General features: G+C 40.0%; 1 protein-coding gene across 4 annotated transcripts in view; it reads left to right on the plus strand.

Moving 5' to 3' along the window:
• The window catches only part of DLGAP1 (DLG associated protein 1), a 431,939-nt gene that overhangs the window by 322,810 nt on the left and 86,895 nt on the right, over positions 1–22,234 (plus strand). For 3 of the 4 annotated variants that reach the window (XM_036762199.1, XM_036762201.1, XM_036762202.1), the window contains exon 6: positions 14,805–15,178. In XM_036762199.1, coding sequence (XP_036618094.1) covers positions 14,805–15,178 — 374 coding nt within the window. The remainder of the gene's footprint in view (positions 1–14,804; positions 15,179–22,234) is intronic. The other variant, XM_036762200.1, reaches the window with a different exon arrangement.

The raw sequence follows: 22,234 nt of genomic DNA on the forward strand, positions 1-22,234 counted from the left end.
TGTGTCAAAGAACAGCAGCTCCAGGATAGCAGAAATACCATGAGATGAGGCTTAGAAATAAGGAGATAGGGGCATAGTCAGTTTTGCCACTGACACATTATATGGTCAGGGGCAACTAGGTGGTACAGTGGATAGCGCACCAGCCCTGGACTCAGGAGGACCTAAGTTCAAATCCAGCTTCAGACACTAGCTGTGTGACCCTGGGCAAGTCATTTAACACCATTGCCTCTGTCCTTCCCCAACCCCACAAAAAATTACAGTCTTAGGCAGCAGCTAGGTAGTGCAACACATAGAATCTGGAACACCCAAGCCCAAATTCGGCCTCAAATACTCACTAGCTGTGTGAACCTGGACAAGACGTTTAACTTCTGCTTCAGTTTCCTCATCTGTAAAATCAGGATAATATAGCACCTACCTATACTGTTGTTATGAGGGTTGTTGTGAGATTAAGGTTAGATAAAGCACTTTGCAAAGTCTGGCACATAGTAGGCATTTAATAAATGCTCATTTCCTTCTTTCACCTTTTTTGAAAATAAAAGAGTCAGATTGATTTCTGAGGTCTCTTTCAGTTATATGGAGGCAGTTGGGTGTGGGGAATAGAATTAGCACTGGAGTTTGGAAGACCTCAGTTCAAAGTTCCGACTCTGACCCATACAGGATATGAGACACTTGGCAAGTCAGGTCTCCAGTTGAGGCAGCTAAGTCTGTGGAATGGTATAGAGAAGGTATAAGCTTACACCAGTACAAAGGATTTCCTTACCTGAGTTTCCTATTCTAATGAAATTCCAAGTCCAGACCCTATCTTTCTAGCTATAAAATTCTATGATTCTGTTTTTTGGAGACCAGAAAATGTCTGGAATTTTAACCAGACTGAATCATAGATATCGATAAATATTCCATTTGTTGGCCCAGATTTAAATATATGTGATATATATATACATATATACACATATGCATATATATGGATATATCTGTATGTATATGTGTGTGTATATTATATATACATGGATAATATATAAGGAAGGTAATTAAAGGGTAATTAAATACAACAGCATTGCCATACAGCCCTGCATCCTAAGTTCAAATAATTAAATTCAACAAACATTTATTAAGGACATACTATGTACACTACACCATGCTTAGTGCTGGATAATTATTTATTTCACTTGGCCTTAAACGACAGGAAGGATGAATATTCGATGCATTCATTTTCTTTTTTTCTTTACTTACATGGACATCCTGTTTTCCCAAGCTTATGGGTTTGGCTTTGTATTGTGTAAAAGCCTTCCTGTCTGATCTCCCGGGCCTTCCCCCATCTGCCTGATGTAACATCATACTGCTGCTTTTACAAGAGTGATGCCCTCTTCCCAAAAGCCCATTAGTTTACGGGCACTTTGTCAGTGAGCAAAGGTTACTAAGAAGTCTAAAATAAAGTTTCGGTTCAGACTTCTGCCTGACTGGATTCCCATTAGATATTATATAATGCTTTATACAGAGGTCATTCTAAGACAACACAATCACTTTCCTGATGTAAGGAAGGTACTTCAGTATGTATGTTATAACATGCTATCATCCAGAAACAATTGGTTATAACATCCTGGCAGAGATGGATGCATTGTTTTTTCTACTCTGTTTTCAGTCACATGGTGTGACATTACTGAGAAGGCATCACCACCCCTCTCCCTTCTCAGTTAGTCACCAGCTGTCAGGCTGGGTGGGATGATTTCATTCTTGATGGTTCCATTTACTTCCGGTTTGGAGATCCCTTCTTTCAGGTGATAATCAATTCTCCTGAAATAGCGAAGTCATAAAGTGAACAGAGTTCTTAACCCTCAGACGTCTTATGCCTCGCTCAGGCAGATAGGGAAAAAAGTGAGAGGCAGGTGTGCCAAAAAGCTACGGAGAGAGAAAAAAGGCAGTTACATCAAGAAAAGGACAGTCAGAGCCACCTGCACGGGTATATCTCTAGGTAAAGCAAAATAGAAAGAATTGAGGGTAACAGAAAGAATTAAGAATAAAAATCACAAACCAGCAGTGTGAGGGAAGCTGAAGCTGGTGGATTGCTTTGGTTCTGAGCTGCAGTAGGGCTAAAACCAATTGGGTATCTTCCCTAAGTTTAGCAACATTATGTTGAGACTGTGGGAGAGTGGGCTGCCAGGCAAACCAGCCCAGGTTGAAAAGGAAATAAGTCAAAGCTTCAATACGAAATGAAGAAGGAAGGAGAAAGGAGGAAGGATGAGTGAGGGAAAGAAGGAGGGAGAGTAAGAACAAAGGAGGGAAGGAAGGAAGGAGGGACTCAGGGACAGGGTGTAGGGTTACTTATAGCAAGGGCTGAACTGTCTCTGAACATTTTCCCTGGCAAATGGGAGGGACAGGCCGGCCTGGGTTTGGGGCAGGGCCCAGTAGGAAGCACTTAGGGACAGAGGTGGAATGTAAAGTTAGTTCTATATCAGGCAGTTCTCCAGAGAAAAGAAAAGTATTTCCACCTACATCCTGCCTAAAGCAGTCTCCTTTCCACCTCTCACCTCTGGTTTTCTTCATTTTGAATTCCTGATTCTTTCCCTCCAGGACAGATCTTCTCATTCCTGTTCCTGAACACCTATCCCATGCACAGACAAAAGCAGCCCTAGTGTACAAAGACTGTAACCAGTTAACTGGGAACAGTGGCATCTTATAAAGGGTGAAATATCCCAATAAGCAATGTCTTTTCTACTCGTTTAGAGAGAACCCTCCTCTCAATCAAACCTATTAATACAAATCAAGAAGGTCTACCTAAATTTGCAGTACCAGCACTGGCCCATCTCAGTATCCCCAATCTATCCTTCAGCAAGCATTTGTTAAGAACTATTCAACAAGGTACCATGCCAGACAGAGAGAGGATAAAAAGGCAAAAAAAAAAAAAAAGTCTTGGTCCTCAGGGAACTTACTTTCTACACACAAGTAAATCTGATTGGAGATAAGGGTGTGGTGGAGTCAAAGGAGAGAGGCCAGATAGGAAACTTTCCTGGAAGATGTGGTACCTGAGCTGAGTCTTGAAAGAAAATTATTTTAACAGGTATAAATATAGATCGGTTCAATACTAACATTTTACTGGTGTTACTATATATCAGCAAAATGGAAATATCACTGCCTCTGAAATATTAAAGATGACTGTCACACACAGAGGGGAGTGGAGAGATGAAGGAGGGGCACAGCCAGACATATAACCGACAAGGAACTCTGAAGACGAACAAGAGTAAAGGTTGTTATCAAGGGATTTATGACAGGAGTGGTGATGTTACAAGAGAGCAATGACAGGTGGAGAGCCTGAGCACTCTACTATATCCTTGTAATGTTGGAAGAAATTGAAAAAGGCTTCTAACACACTGGGCAAACCCCGGCTGGTGAATATTTAGGAAAAAATAGATAAATGTTGAACAGGATAGGCAGGCCTAGATGGGTTACAATTGGCACTGCTGGAGGGAACTCTCAAACTGATGAGATCACAGATTCATTTCAGTATTTGAGATGGGGAGGGAGTGCATTGTAGGATAGGGAAACAGCCTGAGCAAATCCCAAGAGGCAGCAGATGGCATTCAAAGTTCCAAACTAGAACAGTTTGGCTGGAATATAGGATGAGGTTGAAAGGAGAGTAACCATAAAATAAGGTTGGAAGGGTAGGCTGGAGCCAGATTGTCGAAGGTTTCAAATGAAGGACTAAAGAGCTTCTATTTTATCCAACTGGGAATTACTGAAGATTTTTGAATGAGGGAATAATGATGTCTGACCCATGCATTAGTAAGTTATAAAAAGATAAATTCAGTTTTAGGCATGTTAGATGCCAAAAGGACATTCATATGGAAATGTCCAGCAGGCAGCCAGCCAGGTGGATCTGAAATTCAGGAAAATTAGAAATTGATGAATTTAGGTATCATCTGCATAGAGGTAGTCACGAAATGCATGGGAGATCAGTAAAGAGAAAGAATGTAAAGAGGACCAAGGGCAGAACTTTATAGAACACCTATATTTAGGGTACTACAGATGAGGTTAAGCAGGTAAGGTTTGACTGAGGAACTAGGAAAGTATAGTATTAAGAAATGCCTAGAGGAAAAGAAAAGGAAATCAGTTCAAAATTGTCAGATGCAGAAAGGTCAAAAAAGACTGAGAAAGATATCTGTATTTAGCAATTAAAGAATTATTGATCTCTTTGAGAAAGGGTTTTCAGCGTAATGAATGAATAAGGTACAAACAGGTATGAATGCAGGAAGACTGGAAGAGACAAAAAAAGAGAAAGTAAATGGAAAAGATGTAGGGCAATAGCTTGAGGGGATAGGAGGGTGAAGAAAAGTGTAGCTTTTTGTTCTGATCTTTTTAAGATAGGGAAGATTCAAAGTGTTTGTGAGCAAGAGCTAGGAGCCAACCGACAGGGAGAGCTACCAGAGCCTGAAAAAGAGAGAAGGGGATTCTCCACTGGGGAAGGCTTCCAAAGAAGACAGGAAATGCAATCAAGGGCACCAATGGCCTTGTCAAGAAGTGCCATTTCATCTTTTGAGGATGAAACAAAAGAGAGGGGTGGGTGAAGTTTATACCTTCTGTAATAAGGGAGACTAGAGAGCCCTTTATAGATTATAGGAATCTTCTCAATGAAGAGAGAAAACTGTCATCCACTGGGGCAAGGGGGGGGGAAGTTATGGGCTGGAAGAGGTAGGAAGAGATTTGGAATAGCCTCTATGAGGAGCTCTCCAATAAAGAAAAATAAAAAGATGGCAGTTCAGTGGTGACAGCCTAGTTGAGGTTAGAGAACAGGTTTCTAATAGACTTAATCCCTAAAGTTTCCTGACTTCCTCTAACAGCATTTATCAATCTGGGAGTAGGCTCTCATCTGTTTCTCTGAAGGTCAATAGCATCTTCCTTCATAAGTCCAAGGCTTTCTATGTTTTTCTAAATCAACCCTCTCTGTTTCCTATACCACAGCAATATTCCAAACCAATCATATCCCATCTGAGACATTGTCTATGAAAGTTTTTCCCCAATTTTCTGCATTTCTTCTATTCTTGGATACATAGGTTTTATTCATACAAGAAAAATTTTGATTTAAAATAATCAAAATTATCATTTTTTACACTTCAACAATGCTCTCACCTTATAATATAGTCTAAGGTCTGATACTGCTGAATCTACTTCCGTTACATCCTTTTCCCCTGGTTTCTTTGACATTCCTGACCTTTTGTTCTTCCAAATGAACTTTGTTATTATTTTTTCTAACTAAAATTGGAATAACATTGAGTAAATAGATTATTTAGGTAAAATTGTCTTTATAAAAATTACATTGCCTTTTTCTACCCATGAACAATAAATATTACTTTATTTAGATCTGAGTTTATTTGTATAAAAAGTGTTTTATGTTTATGTTCATATAGTTCCAGTGTCTGTTTTGGCAGGTATTCCTCTACCTTTTTCAAAAATTAGTGGCATGAAGCTCAAATAGAAAAAAAATCATTAAATTGTACATAAGGATCCTTGCAGGCCGCATATTGACTTTGAAAAACAGAAATTAACATTATTTTGTTGTATCTTTATTTGTTAATATTTCCCAATTACATTTTAATTTGGTTCAGCTGGTCTCTATAGTGTTGCAGGTCACATGGGCTAAGGGTTGGATTCCTCTGGCCTACTGGACTAAGAGGTTAAATGATTTGCCCAAGTCACACAACCAGTATTTGTCAAGGGCAGGACTATAAAACCAGGTCTTCCTAGCTCTGAGGATGGAGCATCCTCTCTAAAGGGAAAGGGAACAAGTCTTTATTAAGTGCCTACTGTGTGCCAGGCACTGTGCTGGGTGATTTACAAATATTATCTCTTTTGATGAAGTGATGGAAAGATGGAAATATAATCTTTCTAGATGAAGCTAGTATACCTTCATGATTCCCACTAATCGGAAAGGTAAGGAAGCTTTTCAGCTCTGGTTAGAAACAGCCCTATTGGACAAAGTATTATTTTTAGATTCTTGTCCGATACTTCTGTTTATTTGTACTACTGTTAGTTATCAAACTACTCTTATTCAGAGCTGTAAACATTTTTGTCTTTAATATAGTACTTTCTAAAAGCAAGATATGATCCAATCTACCTTCTTTAAAAATGAGAATTTACATTCAACTCAGTAAACAGTGCCTGTAAGGTGCTCATAGTGTGCTAAGCCTCATCCACTGTGGACACAAAGATGAGGAAAAAAGTTTGCAAAGCACTTTACATACTTTAACAATTCTGTGTGGTAGCTACGTACAATAGGGGGATTTGTTCCCGGATTTTACAAGTGAGGAGACTGGCCCATAGACAGTGTCAGGAGTCTGAAGCTACTCCATCCACTACAGCACCTCTTTTCACTGTGGTCTTCTGAATACATTTTAGAAAGCAATTAGCTTTAAATCTAAGTATCTCTTCCTAACACTATTTGACCTGTTGCTAAGCACTATTATTCCTCTTTAAAAATACTCCAATTCAACATTAAACAAGCCTAGACTTTAATCTCAGGACCAGGGCCATATAAAGTGACCTGCCCCCAACACCACTTTATCTTCTTTAAATAAAGAGAAATAAAGGTCTGAATAAGATGTATATTTAATAGGTAGTCTATTCTGAACTTCTTTTCCGAGACTTCTCCATTGAAATATGCTAGGTGGAGACAGAGCAGCACCACTGAACAAATAAAGTCCAACTTTTGTGAGAAAAGGGTTAACTTCGGAGGGATTACCAATCCAGCCCTTCCATTAGCATCTGAATGTGTGTTTACCCCTACAAGCCCAAGGGGCCAGTAAAAGTGGGGGAGGGGGAGGTTTCACTGCTTTCCCCTAGCTGTCTTTAAATCCTACCTAAGCATTCCTTAGGTCAGACCAGCTGGAAGGCAAATATGCAAATCAGCCAGGGCCCCAAGAAACTAAGCTGCAAAATCTTGATGGGAGATAAAAATGGAAAATACCAGGTCCAGCCCTGGCAGAGATTCCGTCCTTCTGGAGCCACCAGGTAGAATCACTCTTCCAACATTGGTATATGCAGGTGAAGCTGATTGTCTTACAATCTGGTTAAAAAAAAACAACTTAAATTAAAAAAAAAAACCAGCAATGCTGGCTCAAGCTTCCCAAACTTCTTCCTGAGTTTAGAACATCCTTGCTTCCATATCTCCTCTTTCCCTCCCCCACACACTCATTCCCCACCCCCATCCAAGAAGACTTACCTTCCTTCCTGCAGTTGTGAAAGGTGGAAACACTGAATCGGGCGCTTTGAGAGTAATACCCTCATCGTGGCCACTAGGGGGCTCTAGAGAGCAGGGAGCAATCGTCTCTTTCATTGTTGTAAAGTCCTCCTTTCAAAACACACAAACACACGACGTTATAGCTACGAGTTGCCATGCTGCTTGTTGCCAGACTCCTGGCTCGGGTAGGGAGGAGGGGAAAGGTAAGATGCAGAGTCCTTTGGCTTGGTAAGGTTTCAGGCTCTGTAAGGGGGCTGTGGCTCCGTTTGGAGAGCAGCGGCTGCTACACGCCGCCCCAGATTTGTTTGGTTTTACGTTCCCAGTGAAGTGGGAGCATCTTGCATCATTTCCAGTAATGAAATGCCTGGGGCTTTTATTTATGTATTTATTTGACTCGTTCTCTGATCCTCCCTTCCCTGGATTTGCATAATAGCCTTACCTCGGGAAAGCCCGGGTTTTGTAGCAACTTGGGTGTCTCTTTAAAGAGTTAAAGCAAGCGACTCTCCAGTTGTGGCATGTGAAACAAACTTTTACATCCTTAGATCCTCTTGAGAACAATGTTATATTTGATTAGCAAGGGGAGAATTCTCCCTCCGGTTCTCTCCTCGCCTTGTATGAGATGAATAGATCTCCAAGTCAGACATGCCCAGGCACGGGGGCATTCGTCTAGCATTAGGAAGCGTCTAGAATACTGGTTGCTAGCAGCAGGAGACTTAAGAACACAAGATTTGCTTCATTCTCCTCCATTTCCCTGGTCTCCCTCTTTCCTTTCTCCCCCTCTCGGTGCCTTGCCCCACGGTGGTACCTTTGCTGGGAGCTTCTGGATTCAGAAGGAGGGAGGGTCCTCCTGGAATGCATTCTCACTTCGAAGACCCACAGTCTCCTTCCCTCAACTAAGCATAAAGAGATCTTAGAAATTACTCTATTACCCTTGCCAGCTAGTCCGGAGGAAGAGGAAGGAAGCTTTTATGAACTGCTCTTTTTTTCACCCACGTCCTGGTTTCCCTGGCCAAACCCCACCCTTCTACCTGAGGCCTTTTCTATTTATTCTAAATATCTTGTACATACTTATTTGCATATTATCTCCCACATTACAATGTGATCCCCTCGAGGACAAGGTCTCTGGTTTTGTTTTTCTTTTCCCCACGCTCAGCCCCAGTAGGCCCTAAACCACAGTGGTCTAAAATGTGTGTGGAGAATAGTGTGTAAGAAGACTAGCAAGACAGAAAAGGGTCGGGTTTTAAAGAGCTTTAAATGGCCAACAGAGGACATTTTATTTGAGCCTAGAGGCAATAGTTAGCCACTGGAGCTTAAATGAGTAGGGGGATCACGTGGGCAGACCTGCCTTTAAAAATCTCTTTGGCTGCTGTGTGGAAGATGGAGTAAGATACGGTAGGGAGAGACTTGAGGCAAAGAGACCATGGAGAAGGCAGATAGTCCAAGTGAGAGGAGATGAGGGCCTCAACTAGCTTGATGTGAGTAGAGAGAAGGAGGTGTAGATAAGCAATATTATGGAGGCAGAAACAACAAGACTTAGCAACAAATTAGCTATCTAGAGCAGGGCTGTCCAACCTTAGGTTTTTATTGAAACAACAGACAGTGTATTTTGATCTTTTCCGTCATATCCATTCCTCTTCTGAAGTTCCCTATTACTATTGAAGGCACTACCATCCTTCCAATGTTTTGGATGTGTTGAATTTGAAATACAGTACCTCTAGTTTGAAATGTCCATTAGGCAACTGGTGATGTGAGATGAGGCAGCTAAGTGGCTCAGTGGATAGAGTGCTGGGAGTCAGGAAGACCTGAGTTCAAATCCCACCTCAGACCCTAGCTGCTGGAGAAGGAAATGGAAACGGCAAACCACTCCAGTATCTTTGCGGAGAAAATCCCACGGACAGTATGGTCCATGTCCTCGAGGTCACAAAGAGTTGGACATAACTGACCAACAACGATGAGTTCAATTGTCACCTCTAGGAAGATTACTAGATACATGTTGCACATAAATGTACATACATGTATATAGCAATATATGGATATCTATACATATAGATATATAATATCTATACGTGTCTGTATATATACACACATACATATATCACATGCACTTCATACATATTGTGTACATTTATGTGCAACATGTATCTAGGAATCTTCTTCCTAGAGGTGACAACTGAACTCAAAGGGACTAATAAAAAAGTGAGAACGTATAGGAAGGAAAAAGAGGAGGACCCAGGATAGAGCCTTAGGGAGCACCGCTATGGGTGGAGATCCAGCAAAGGAGCCTGAGAAGGAACAATCAGAAGAAATAAGAGGAGAACCAAGAGAGAGTAATGTCAGAAAAATCCGTGGAGGAGAGAATATCCAAGAAGAAAAATACGTGGTGAAAGGCATCAGAGCTGCAAAGGCATAGGATTGAGAAACAGCCATTAGACTTGGCAATGGAAGATCTCTGGTAATTTTGAGAGAGAAGTTTTAGTTGAATGATGATGAAGTTGGAAGCGAGACTAGAAACAAATTAAAGAAGAAGAAATGGAGTCGCTGGTTGTAGACAGCTTTTTCAAAGAGTTTAGCTGAGAAGGGAAGGCGGAAATATATACAAAGATAGAAGGAAGCCTTTTTTTTTTAAAGGCTAGGAGAGACTTCATTAAGTATGTTTGTAAATAACAGGGAAGGAACCAGTATACCGGGAGATAATGAAGTTAAGTAATTAGGCATATGCTAGAAGATTGGAGATCCAGGGTTCACAAAGAGGAGTAGACGTTGTAGAGGAGAAAGGCTGTTTCTTCCCAAAAGAAGAGTTAATGAGGGGGTTATGTCAAAGGGATAGGAGATGAAGAGGAGCTCTCCTTGAATAGCCATTATTTTCAGGTAATGTCTGCAGCTGAGAGGGTGGGTGAGGCAACAGTGTGAAAAGCTTGAGGAGAGAGGAGGAGGTTTAGAATAGATGCTGTGTGAGATATACTCTATTGTACTGAACTATTTCAGTCCATTGCCTTGCTACTGTGAGGGCCCAGTTAAGATAAGATAACTTAAATTTGGACACTGTCAGTATAATTTTGTGACTCATTCAGCCTCTTGAGCAGCACACGAATAAATGGTGGGAATAATCCTGAGTTGGTTCAGACAAGGTGTGGTCTTCAATAAAACTAGGAGGTAAGGGATTGAGAATAGGGCACAGCTAGTAGAATTGAATTGGTTCACAAAGTTGTCAAAATTGGGAAGGGTAGAGAGTATAGCCAGAGTAATGGGGGTAGCTTGGGAAAGTACTGAGAGACAGAAGGATGGGAGGACACACTAAGGTCAGAGAAGAGGGTTAGGAGTTACTTAGGTAGTGATGAGGGCACAATCTCTGGGAACCCCCTGGAACCTGGAATACAGTCTCTAGGAGCCCCCTTGAACTCTCCTTGAGTCTTCCAACTAGATCTGGCCTTCCCCTAAGGCCATGGGCCTTGCATTATCATTGGGCCCAAGTCTCTGCCTAGCCTAGCCTAGCCCTCTATTGTCCAGCTGTTTTCCCAGCACTTAATCATGATCAAAATATCTATATCCTAGCTCGGTTACCCCAGCCCTCTATTATTGTCTGTATGTCTCCATGTAGCCTTCAGCTATTTCCCACCCAGGAGTCTGACCTCATCTCAGTCCCATCAAGCTCCTGCTCAGACTCCTCCTCAAGGCCCTCCCTAAACCCCTCCTCTAGTCACTCCAGACCACCCCTCAATCCCTCCCACAATCTTTGTGTATATAATCTCCATCTTGCCTCCATGAAGGGGCTCAGATCCAATCTAGCTCAGATTGATATGTGACACTTGTTACAAGTGTCACAAAGGGTGGGATCTCTTGGGGCAGACCAATATGGCTAACCCTTAATAAACTTTGTCTTTTCTTTGGCTGAGAAGGCTTGAGTCGAATTCTTTCGGCAGGACCCGGTGTGTCGGTACTTTGGGGTGTCGAGCACCGTCAGCCCCAAACCTCTTCAACAGGACTTAGGTAAAGATGGTTAAATGATTATCTGATATGAAGGAATTTCAGAGTTCTTGAACATGGAAATAGAACACTTGTGAGTCTGGGCGAGATAAGGATATGATGGTCTCTGTGTCTATCCAAAGTCCAGCGGAGGAATTAGGTCATGGGAATGAAGAGGTGGGAAGGAAGTTGGGATAGTTCAAGGCACATAATTATGTATGTTGAAGTGCCTTAGTATAAAGGCAACAATTGGGGATCAAAGCTAGGTGGGGTCAGATGGGACAGTTGTATAAAACATCTATTAAGCACCTATTTGCAAAAAACACTGCATCAGAGCCTTGGGAATAAGACAAAAGCAAAACAGTCCCTGCCCTCTGGAAGCTTAAATTGTACTAGCAAAAGCAGTATATATATAAACTAAGTATTCCCGAAGTAATAGGTATTAAGTTCAAGGAGAGATTCCTCAAAGCACCAACCTAAGTAAAGCTACACTTAATCAAACATATTTTGGAGCAAAAAAAAAAATTCATTGTTGAGTTTTCAAGGGCCTTGCCTATAGACTAAGCAAAGAAAAAGGCAGGATCAAAGATGTCAAAAAAAATCCACGTAATTAAGTTAACCAATCAGAGGCTGTCAGCAAACTTGAGAAAGAGATTTGCCCAGTAAAATCTGATATCAACATCCACCTCAGATAAATTGAAGTTAACCGCACTTATAACACATCTCTTTTCCCTGACTGGGAAAAGAGCATCAAGCCCATAGGACATGGTGACTATTGTTTTTTGTGAAATTCTGTGCAGTGTTCAGATAGCAAATAGCCAAGCGTCACCCTACTTTATAGTCAAGGAAACCACTCTGAATCACAGGGCAATGGACTAGCAAAAGAGCAAAAAAGGAACCATTTACTTAGGTTCATGTTTATAGGATCTTTCCTTTGAACAGCCTCAGGAAGTATTTTTAAAACTGAAACTCAGATCACATAGAATGATGTATGGTATCGGCTTTCGTTAGGATGATGTATTTCAAAGCTGTAGTTCAGAGCTCAGCCTTGGAAGTGTTGAGGCCAACAACAAAGAGGCTTGGACATAGACTGTGCTGTGGAAAATTCATGAGAGCTACTGGGAACACATTTTAAAAGGAATATTAGACAAAAGTCATTAGAAAGCACATGATCTGGGGCAGCTGGGTGGCTCAGTGGATAGAGTGCTGGCCTGAAGTTAGGAAAACTCATCTTCCTGAGTTCAAATCTGGCCTCAGATACTTAATAGCTGTGTGACCCTGGACAAGTCACTTAACCCTATTTGCCTCACTTTCTTCATCTGTAAAATGATCTGGAGAGGAAACTGGCAAACCACTCCAGTACCTTTGCCAAGAAAACCCCAAATGGGGTCACAAAAAGCTAGACACAACTGAAAAAGCATTGAACAACAAAATGAGAATAGTTGAGTGCTGGCTGGCAAGAATATGGGCTTGGGAAGCAAATTGTTGGTTTTGATTTTTTATTTTTTTCCAAAATCTACTTCATGTTATATTACTCTAAACTCAAAACAGGTAGAATATAGTTCTTTCATGACTGTTTAATGTAGTAAAGATTGTATAGAGGGTTCCATTTTTTTGGGGGGGGGGGAACTTCCATTGTTTTCCCTTGACCTCATAGTCAGCCTAGATCTGATGAGCCTGAGGGAGAAGGGAAAAGAAAGTTCACCATAGGTCTGGGGGTCTGGTCCTTAGCTCCTTAGGGGCATAGAAACTTGGTTTTTAACAAATTTCCCAGAGCTGTCAAGTTCTAGGGGAATTGAATTACAATAACCAAATTCTCAAATTGTAAGATAGAATTTTACTTTATTAATTTGTCATATGTGTATGTGTCAGATATATCTTCTAGTGTGTTGGTATATATTGTATAACTTTGTGTATGCATAAGGTATACCTAGTGTATTTCAGTTGTTTTTCAGTTATGTCTGACTTTTCATGGCCCCATTTGGGGTTTTCTTGGGAAAGATACTGGAGTGGTTTGCCATGTCCTTCTCTAGTTCATTTTAAGATGTGGAAATGGAAGCAAACGGGGTGAAGTGACTTACTCAGGACCACACAGCTAGTAAGTATGTGAGGCCAGATTTGAACTCAGGAAGGTGAGTCTTCACAACTACAGGCCCAGCCCTCTATTGACTGTACCACTTGGCTGCCCATACCTGGTATATACAGACATACATATATACACTTTGCACCCCATCTTCTCAGTGGTTCATTATACTCAGAAAAGCATACTATGAATCACCAAATTGTTCCTTGATGAACAAAGGATCAGAAAAAAGAAACCAAATCTTACAAAAAAAAGATATTAACATCAAGATAAAGTTGATATAGTGGATTGGTAGTCTGAAGCCTTGGATTCAAGTCTTGATTCTTCCCATTACTAGGTGTTCAACTCTAAGCCTATTATTTAACCTTTTGGGGCCCAAGATTTTTAATTATAGAGAGAGACAGCAAAGGATTAGGTTAAAATCTCGCCTTTGATGTTCATTACTTTGGGCAACTCATAACCTTCCTGGGTCTCAGTTTCTTCTTCTGTAAAATTAACTTGTTAGAATAGCTCTTCTTGAAGGTCCCTTTCAGATCCCCACCTCTCCAGGGTTGTTGTGAGAATAATGTGAGATAATATTTGTATTTCACTACCTAGATCTAAGTGGGCAGCTAGGTGACATAGTGAACAGACTCTTGGCCTACAGCTGGGAAGACTCATCTTCCTGAGTTCAAATCTGGTTTCAGACCCTTACTAGCTGTATGATGCTTGGCAAGTCACTTAACCTTGTTTGCCTCGGTTTCCTCATCTGTAAAATGAGCTGGAGAAGGAAACAGCAAACCACTCCACTATCTTAGCCAAGAAAACCCCAAATGGGATCAAGAAGAATCAGATACAATTAAAACAACTCAACAACAATAACAAAAAACCTAGATCTGTAGACTACTGTAGACAGTTATAAAGGCGGGAGGGGGTGAAAATATGAGCACTAACCCCTGCTTCCTTATATTTCTGAGGTTCAAATGAAATAATGTCTATGAACCACTTGAAATATAAATGTAAACTATTAATATCTTTCTTCTTTATAGAGATAATTCTGTCCATGATAGCATTAGAATCAAGCATCCTTTGGATGGTGCTGGAGAAACACTAGAGTTTCAATTCTCAACTGTGTTGCTCTTCCTTTTTCAATATTCTTTATCAGTCACCAAAAACTTCTGTCATTACAAATTTACCATATAACTAGATTAGTTTACTTTGCCTTAGTTATATTAGCTTGGTGTGTTCCTGGTGAGAATTTAAGGTTAGTACCCTAGGTTACATGATGGGCATCTGTTAGGTTGTTTGATTCCCTGGTTAATCTCATACTTTATTCGTTGATTCTTGTTAGTGTCTACTTGGGAGAGTTAGTCGTATTTGCTGATTCTGTCCCCGCTGCTCTGATTCTCATTATATTTCATCAGTTAAAAATGTTCAGTGTCTTAGTGTGTTTGTTTCATGTGCCTTACCTCCTGATGAATGGTTAGCTGCCAATTCAGAAAACAAAACCCAAACAGAAATCATACTGTCCTTGTTTTCACTGTCTTCCAGTGTCATCTTGCATTACAACATATAAGAAGACACCACCTCCAGTCCCACCAAGAACTACCACAAAACCTTTCATTTCTATCACAGCCCAGAGCAGCACAGAATCTGCCCAGGATGCCTACATGGATGGACAGGGGCAAAGGGGAGATATTATCAGTCAGTCTGGACTTAGCAACTCCACGGAAAGCTTGGATAGTATGAAGGCTCTGACTGCTGCCATCGAAGCTGCTAATGCCCAGATCCATGGACCAGCCAGCCAACATATGGGGAGCAATACTGCCACGGTCTCAACCACCACCACTACAGCCACAGTTACTGCGGAAGAAAGAAAGAAAGATCACTTCAAGAAAAACCGATGTCTGTCTATTGGAATACAGGTAACAAATATGATTTCTGTTTTCCTTTGGATCTCTGTCCATCCCCTGTCCCTAACCAATGCCTAGCCAATGCTCAGCTCCTAGTACGAGTTTGATAAATGCTGTCCATTGACTGATTTGGTACATTAGCATTTTCTGCTTGTTCTCTGAATTTGGGGCTTTCAGATACAGAGGTGAGACACTTTGTTTCTAATTTTCCCCCAATTTTGTCTCTATTTTTATTTTGTTGTATAAGTGCTTACCTGACCAAATTCTCAAATACTTAGGGCTTTTTTTTTCTATAAGTAATTGAATTGTTCCCTAAGTTTAATGCATTCATCAAAATGAAGAAAGAGCACGTAAACAGATGTAAGCCCAGGTAGCCAAAGAGAGAAACATCGTCAAACTGATCACCCCAGTAAACCTTTCTTAGTTTTACACTCAGCAAAGAAGTAATTTCCTTGGGCTCTCAGGGTTGGGCCACTTGGTGAACTAAAAAGTTCAATGGGGCAAGTATGTGAATCACTTCACACACAGGTGGGAGGGATGGAATCAGGAAAAGCCAGAGCAAAGAAAGTCAGAGACTTCAAAGCAATAATTTATTTACAGCAAACCCAAGCTCTGAAAAGTCTTACATCCATCTCAGCAGAATTGTCCCTAATTATTCATGCATGGCATAAAACTGTTAGTCAATTCAGCTGGCTCATAGTTCAATTAAGTGTTATCTTTTCCTCAAAAGATAAGATCCATCTGATTCCCACTTGTTTTAAGTCAGTTAAGCATAGTTCCCTCAGCCTAGAAATCTCCTCCCCTTCTCCTTCACTTACAAAGAAGTCAATTTATCCTCCTCCTTCAGATTGGGTGTAATCTATGTACTCTCACAGGTGATTTTTGAATGGTAACAGCCAAAGTTCATGCTCTAACACACTTTAGTCATACCAGACCAGCTTCAGAAACCTCACTGAGGCCAAATCACCAGATTGGAATACGTTGCAGAAGCAACTGTTTAGCTCTGTAGAAAGCATCCCCCACCCCACCACCTTTTAAAAAAAAAAAGGCAGTTAGGTGCTATAATGAGTAGCATAGTGGACTGAGAATGAAGGCCATGAATCCTGCCTCATCTGGTCTCCACCTCAGTTTGCCTTGGCTGTAAAATGGAGATAATACCACCCATCTTCCAGGATTACATAGTGACAGGAAGTTATAGTACCTCAATAAGACAGTAGGAACAAGTTTGTGAATTTAACATAGGTAATGTGGTGAAAGTACATTATATTACCTTAAGATAGTTTCTGAACTTAGCATAACTGTTTCCATTTTGTTTTAAAGCTCTGTTTTGTAATTCGTCTGTCTTGAATAAGTTGTTTTGCAACACCAGGGTTTGGGAAGCATCAACTGAGATAATACATAAAGTACTTTGCATACCTTAAAGCACTTTATTTGCTGTTGTTGAGGGCACCTGGAGGAAGTCTTATACAATTAGCATGTTAAAACTATGAGTTTATTAGATTAGCTGCTTGTCACCTTGAAAAGGCAAGGAGAATCTAAACTAAGGGCATTAGGTGTGAGACTGGAAGGAATAGAGGAAAAAAGAAGAGGTAAGCCTGGAGATATGAAGAGGGAAGAGTGGAAAAAAGAAATTGCTGAGTGGAGCCAAGTAGAAGAGACCTAAATGAGTCCCTCCCCCACTCCAGAATAAGTTCTGTGCTTTGAACAGTGGGGAAAACATAAGAGGGTAAGGATGAATCCTACTCCTGATTCATCATTTGTGGTACTAAAGTGTTTTCGTGTTAATCAGATTAGTCAAGCCCCAGTACATACACATTCAGGTATTTACTTCATTTGTTTTGGCTAAAAAAGCCGCAGGAGCCAATTATTGACCTAGCTGTGTTTTTGGAAACAAAACTTTATTCCATTGGTGAATCATTTTCTGCTACCACTACTCAAGAGAATTGGGGGTTGATGTATGGAGGTGGGAGGAAAAGGAAGTTCTTCAAATACCTCTCCCCAGAGACCATAGCCCTTTCCTTTTTAACTTCCCCTGTGGAAACTAACGCTTCCTCAAGTTCAGTACCACAGAGGCTTATCAGTCCATTAAAATCCAACAATCCTACTTCAAGTCCAACAATCAACTACTACTCCTTATGTCTTTTCACTACAGACTTTTGAGGCCTCTCTCCCAATGGATAGATGGAAGATAGAAGGAGTCTGGAAGACTCCTCTTTGTGAGTTCAAGTCTGGCCTCGGACACATTCTAGCTGTATGACCCTCGGCAAGTCACTTAACCTTGTGTGCCTCAGTTTCCTTATCTGTAAAATGAGCTGGAGAAGGAAATGACAAACCTGACTGAAACATTCAGACTTATATCTGCTTTGCTCTTGATGCCTCCCCACCTTCCTTTACTGTTTTACCCTTGATATTTCCTTCAAGACCCACCTTATAACCTTGCTTCCATGAAGCCATTTCTTTAACACCTTTACTCTGTTCTACAAATTCTGTCCCTATTACATAGTACTAGGGTTCTTCACTTTTTCTGTGTCATGGATCCCTTGGGAGCTCTGGCAAAGCCTCTGGACCCCATCTCAGAAAAGTATTTTTAGATGCATAAAGTAAAATACAGAAGATTACAAAAGAAACAAATGATATTGAATTGAAGATATAATGGGGTTTTTTTCCCTGTCATCCAAATTCTTAAACCCCCAGTCCAGAACCCCTAACATAGTTTATTGTTCACTACTTGTTTTTATAACATCTCCCCAGTTAGAGTAGTGTTTTCTACATACTCGTGTCTACTACAGTGCCTCCAGGAGCACTGAGGACTCAATAATCACATAATGAATTTTGACACTTGGAGGTGTGATGTGGTAGAAAGTCAGATTAAAAGGTCCTGGCTCTGGCATTTAACTACAGATCTGAATTTAGGAAGGTCATTTAAATTATCTAAGCTTCGATTTCATATATGCAAGTGCTTAGCACAGTGCCTGGCATGCAGTAGGAGCTTGATAAATTCTTGCTAAAAGGAGTAAGTTGGACTTGAGGACCTTCAGGCTCAGAGTATGATCCTGAAATCCTGATCTTCAGCTTAAACAACTTCCTGCATAACTATTCCTCAAATCCTCAATCAGTTCATCCTATATTTGGATCCAGTTTGCTCCCTGGTGCAGTGGATGGCCTGGAGTTAAGAAGACCTGAGTTCAAATCTTCCCTCAAATACTTAATAGCTACAGGACGCTGGGCAAGTCACTTAACCTCTGTTTGCCTCAGTTTCGTCATCTGTAAAAAATGAGGATAATAATAGCACCTACCTTCCAAGGTTGTCATGAGAATTAAATGAGATAATCATTGTAAAGTGCTTAGCACAGTGCCTAACACATAGTAAGTGCTATGGATAAATATTAACTATTATCATGTTTTCTTTTAAATTTAGAATTGATATTAGGATCAAGAATTTAAGGGGGAAGAAGGGGCATGAGAAATCATCTAGGCCAATTTCTCATTTTGCAAATGAGGAAACTGAAGTCCAGAGAGATTAAATGACTTGTCCAAGGTCATGCAAGTAGTAAAAATGCCAAAGGCAGGATTTCAACCAAGGTTTTGACTCCAAATCTAGTACTCTTGACATCATACTGTGGGTTTTATATCCCTTCTCACCTTAATACTCAGTTTCTCTTTTATCTTCATCTCATACACCAACTTCTTCTGGCAAGTCACTTGGCATAAAAAATTAATGTGTCTGAAATCCGTTCTTTATTGCAGTTACATTAGCCCAAGCCTGATAAGATTACTCTAAAATCCACATATGATTTGATGAATTTTTTTTTTTGCCACAGAAACATTCTATTTCATAAATGTTAGGATGCTTGAATATGCAATTAAAATTCTTTTAATCTACTTTTAAATGACACAGACAGTTTCCCATTGTCCCTAAAAATCATTTTTAATGCTCTATGAATTAAATTCACGAGTGTTCTAGGTTATTGAAATATTCCCAGAAGTAAAGGAGGATGTGTCATATTCATTCTAAGTGTAGTTTACTATTCTCTCCTAAACATCAGCAGAAATAGGTGATACGTGTATGTGTGTGTGTGTGTGTGTGTGTGTTATGGCTAATGTCTAAATACAGGTTAATCAGTATTAGTTTACTGCTGTGACATGCATGTCGGGATCTTGAAATCCCCTTAGGTCCTGAGTCTTACTAGAGTAGCTTGGACTATAATTGTACAAATAGATTATAAATATCGGGTTTTACCATGTTGGGTCCTTTCTCTACATAGAAGCTCAAAGACAGAAGCTTTGAGTTGCTGTAGTCAAAATCAATTCAGAATTTAATGGCCAATCTTCAGAGCCTCAGCAAATTTAGCCAGGCTGGTCCTCAGACACACACCTAATCCATCATGAGGCTCATATTTCAAACTTTTCTACCTTAATAGGATCTATGCTTTGCTAGCATAACTTCTGAGAATCCCTAGTCATCTCTATTCCACAATCAGGTACCAGAATAGGATTTTAGTGGGAATATGTACAAAGTATACTCTTAGTAATGCCTAGTTCATTAAACACATTTCAAAGAAGAATTATTATTTCTTTTTAAAGGAAATGTGGAATATTTAAGAATAATGAGACATGGATTTGTTCATATATGTTAAGTATAAAAACACAAGTGATTTCCTGTAGAAAGTGGTGATTTCTAGTAAATAATAATAATAGTGTTGATAATGATAATAATAATGCCTAACTAGCATGTATGTAGTGCTTTAAGGTTTGCAAAGTGCTTTACAAATATTATCTCAATTTATCCTTAAAACAGCCTGAGGAGATAGGTGCTATTATTATCTTCATTTTACAGATAAGGAAACTGAGGCAGAGTTTTTTTTTTTTAATGACTTGTCAGGGTCTTACAACTAGTAAGTGTCTGAGGCCATATATAAACCCAAGTTTTGGTGACTGCAGATTCAGCACTCCATCCACCAGAGAACCTTCTTTTCTAACATTTTTCCCTATACATTTATCTATGTACCTATCTGTTTATTTATTATTTTTCTATAAGCATTTATTATCTCTCCAATCCCAATACTGATTTTTAAAATGAAAAAATAAAACCATTATAGCAAACTGGCATAGTTCAGCCAAAACAAATTTTCCCAGTGGTTGTGTCCAAAGGTGTTATGTTCTACATTTTAAGTCCATCACCTCTCTGTCAGGAAGCTGGCATATTTTATTTTCAGTTGTCTGGACTCATGGCTGATCATTGCATTGATCAGAGTTCTAAAGTCTTTCAAAGTTGTTTTTCTTTACAATATTGTCACAGAGCATAAACTATATTCTCAGTTCTCTCTTCGTTCTGCACCATAAATATCTCCCTAGTTTCCCTTGAACCTATCCATTTCTTATGGCACAATGTACCCCATTGTATTAATGTATCATAACTTGTTCATTCATTCTCTAATAGATGGGTGCTCTCTTAGTTTCCAGTTTTCAGCCACTATGAAAAGAGCCACTATAAATATTTTTGTATATTTGGGTCTTCTTCCTCTTTCTCTTAACTCTTTGGGGAATAGGCCTAGAAAAGGGATTTACACTTATTATTGATCCAGCCATTGATCAGTTTAATGAATTCCACAGACATTTTTTAAGAGCTGTATAGCCACTTTAAGAGAGGCCAGTACTATTGGAAATACAAGCTCCTTGGCCACCTAGGCACTAAGGTTCCTGCCATAATTGTTTTTTTTTTTCATTTATTATATGCCACCTTTTTTCGAGAGGGGGAAGGCAGGGCAATTGGAGTTGAGTGACTTGCCCAAGGTCACACAGTTAGTAAGTATGTCAAGTGTCTGAGGCTGGATTTGAATTCAGGTCCTCCTGACTCCAGGGCCAGTGCTCTACTCACTGAACCACCTAGCTGCCCCCTTTTTCTTCAGTTATTATCAATTGGCTTATTGCTAGGCCATACTACATTTTCAAGCAATACAAACAGACTTTAATTGTAATACTGTCAGAAAGGATTAAAAAAAAATTATACTTTAGTCAAACCATTTCACCGTTTTTTGAGGGGGTCTGGACCAAATTTTCACTGAGTGTGGAGTACTCTCTTCTCTAAGCAGATCAGTAACTCATCTGTAACTTACGATCTTAGAGAGTTGCCCGGGCACCAAAAGACTGAGTGATTTTTAGGTAACAGAATTATAGAATTATCAATTTAGGGCTGAAAGAGACTTTGGAGGTCAGATAAGGAACCTGGGGCCCATGCTCATGGCCATAGGTAATAAGTGGCAGAGCCAAGATTTAAATCTAGGTCCTTTGATTCCAAATCCAGCATCTTTTCCATTGCACCATGCTATTGCCTATGGCCACCCAGCTAAGATATTCTGTTAGCTTTGAATTAAAGACTTTTGAGAGCTAGAAAAGGTCTTAGATATTGTCTAGTCCAGTGCTCTAATTTTGCAAAAGAGAAGAGTGAAGTCCATGGAAGAAGAGTGACTTGGCCGAGGTGACTTGGCTAATACAATGGTAGAGTTTATATTTGAACCCATGTTGACAGCCTCTAAACCATTTTTCCCTCCTTCAACTTTATGGCCAGTCTCTGGGAAATTGTTTTTTGTTTTAAATACTTACTTAAAGTCTTTATTTGTAATAGAAGTGGTTTCTATTTTCTGTTTCTAAGGTTATAGTCTTAATGTTAACAGCAATAGCATCACTTCAGTTATTGCTTCCTCAGGGAGAATTTCCTCAAAATTCTTAGCTGCAGGTCATACAGTTATAGATTTGGAACAAGAAGCAAACTTAGAGGCCATTATGTCCACCTCTTTATTTTACAGATGAAGAAACTGAGGCCCAGAGGGATTAAATTATTTGCCTTATATGGACCTTAGTTGGGATTTGAACCTGTCTCCCAAGACAACTCCTATTCCAGCGCCTTTCTGACTAAAGCACACTGCCTCTCTCATGCCCCTCAAGTGCTTTTTTGCCACATTCCTAGCCTTTATTCCCCCAGCAATAATTTCAGACTGTCCTAGGAAACCACATTTTGTTGTTGTTTTCTTAATGATGGATTCATTGATTCAACAAATAGCACAAAGT

The sequence above is a fragment of the Trichosurus vulpecula genome, chromosome 1, assembly GCF_011100635.1.
Source record: "Trichosurus vulpecula isolate mTriVul1 chromosome 1, mTriVul1.pri, whole genome shotgun sequence".
NCBI lineage: Eukaryota > Metazoa > Chordata > Mammalia > Diprotodontia > Phalangeridae > Trichosurus > Trichosurus vulpecula.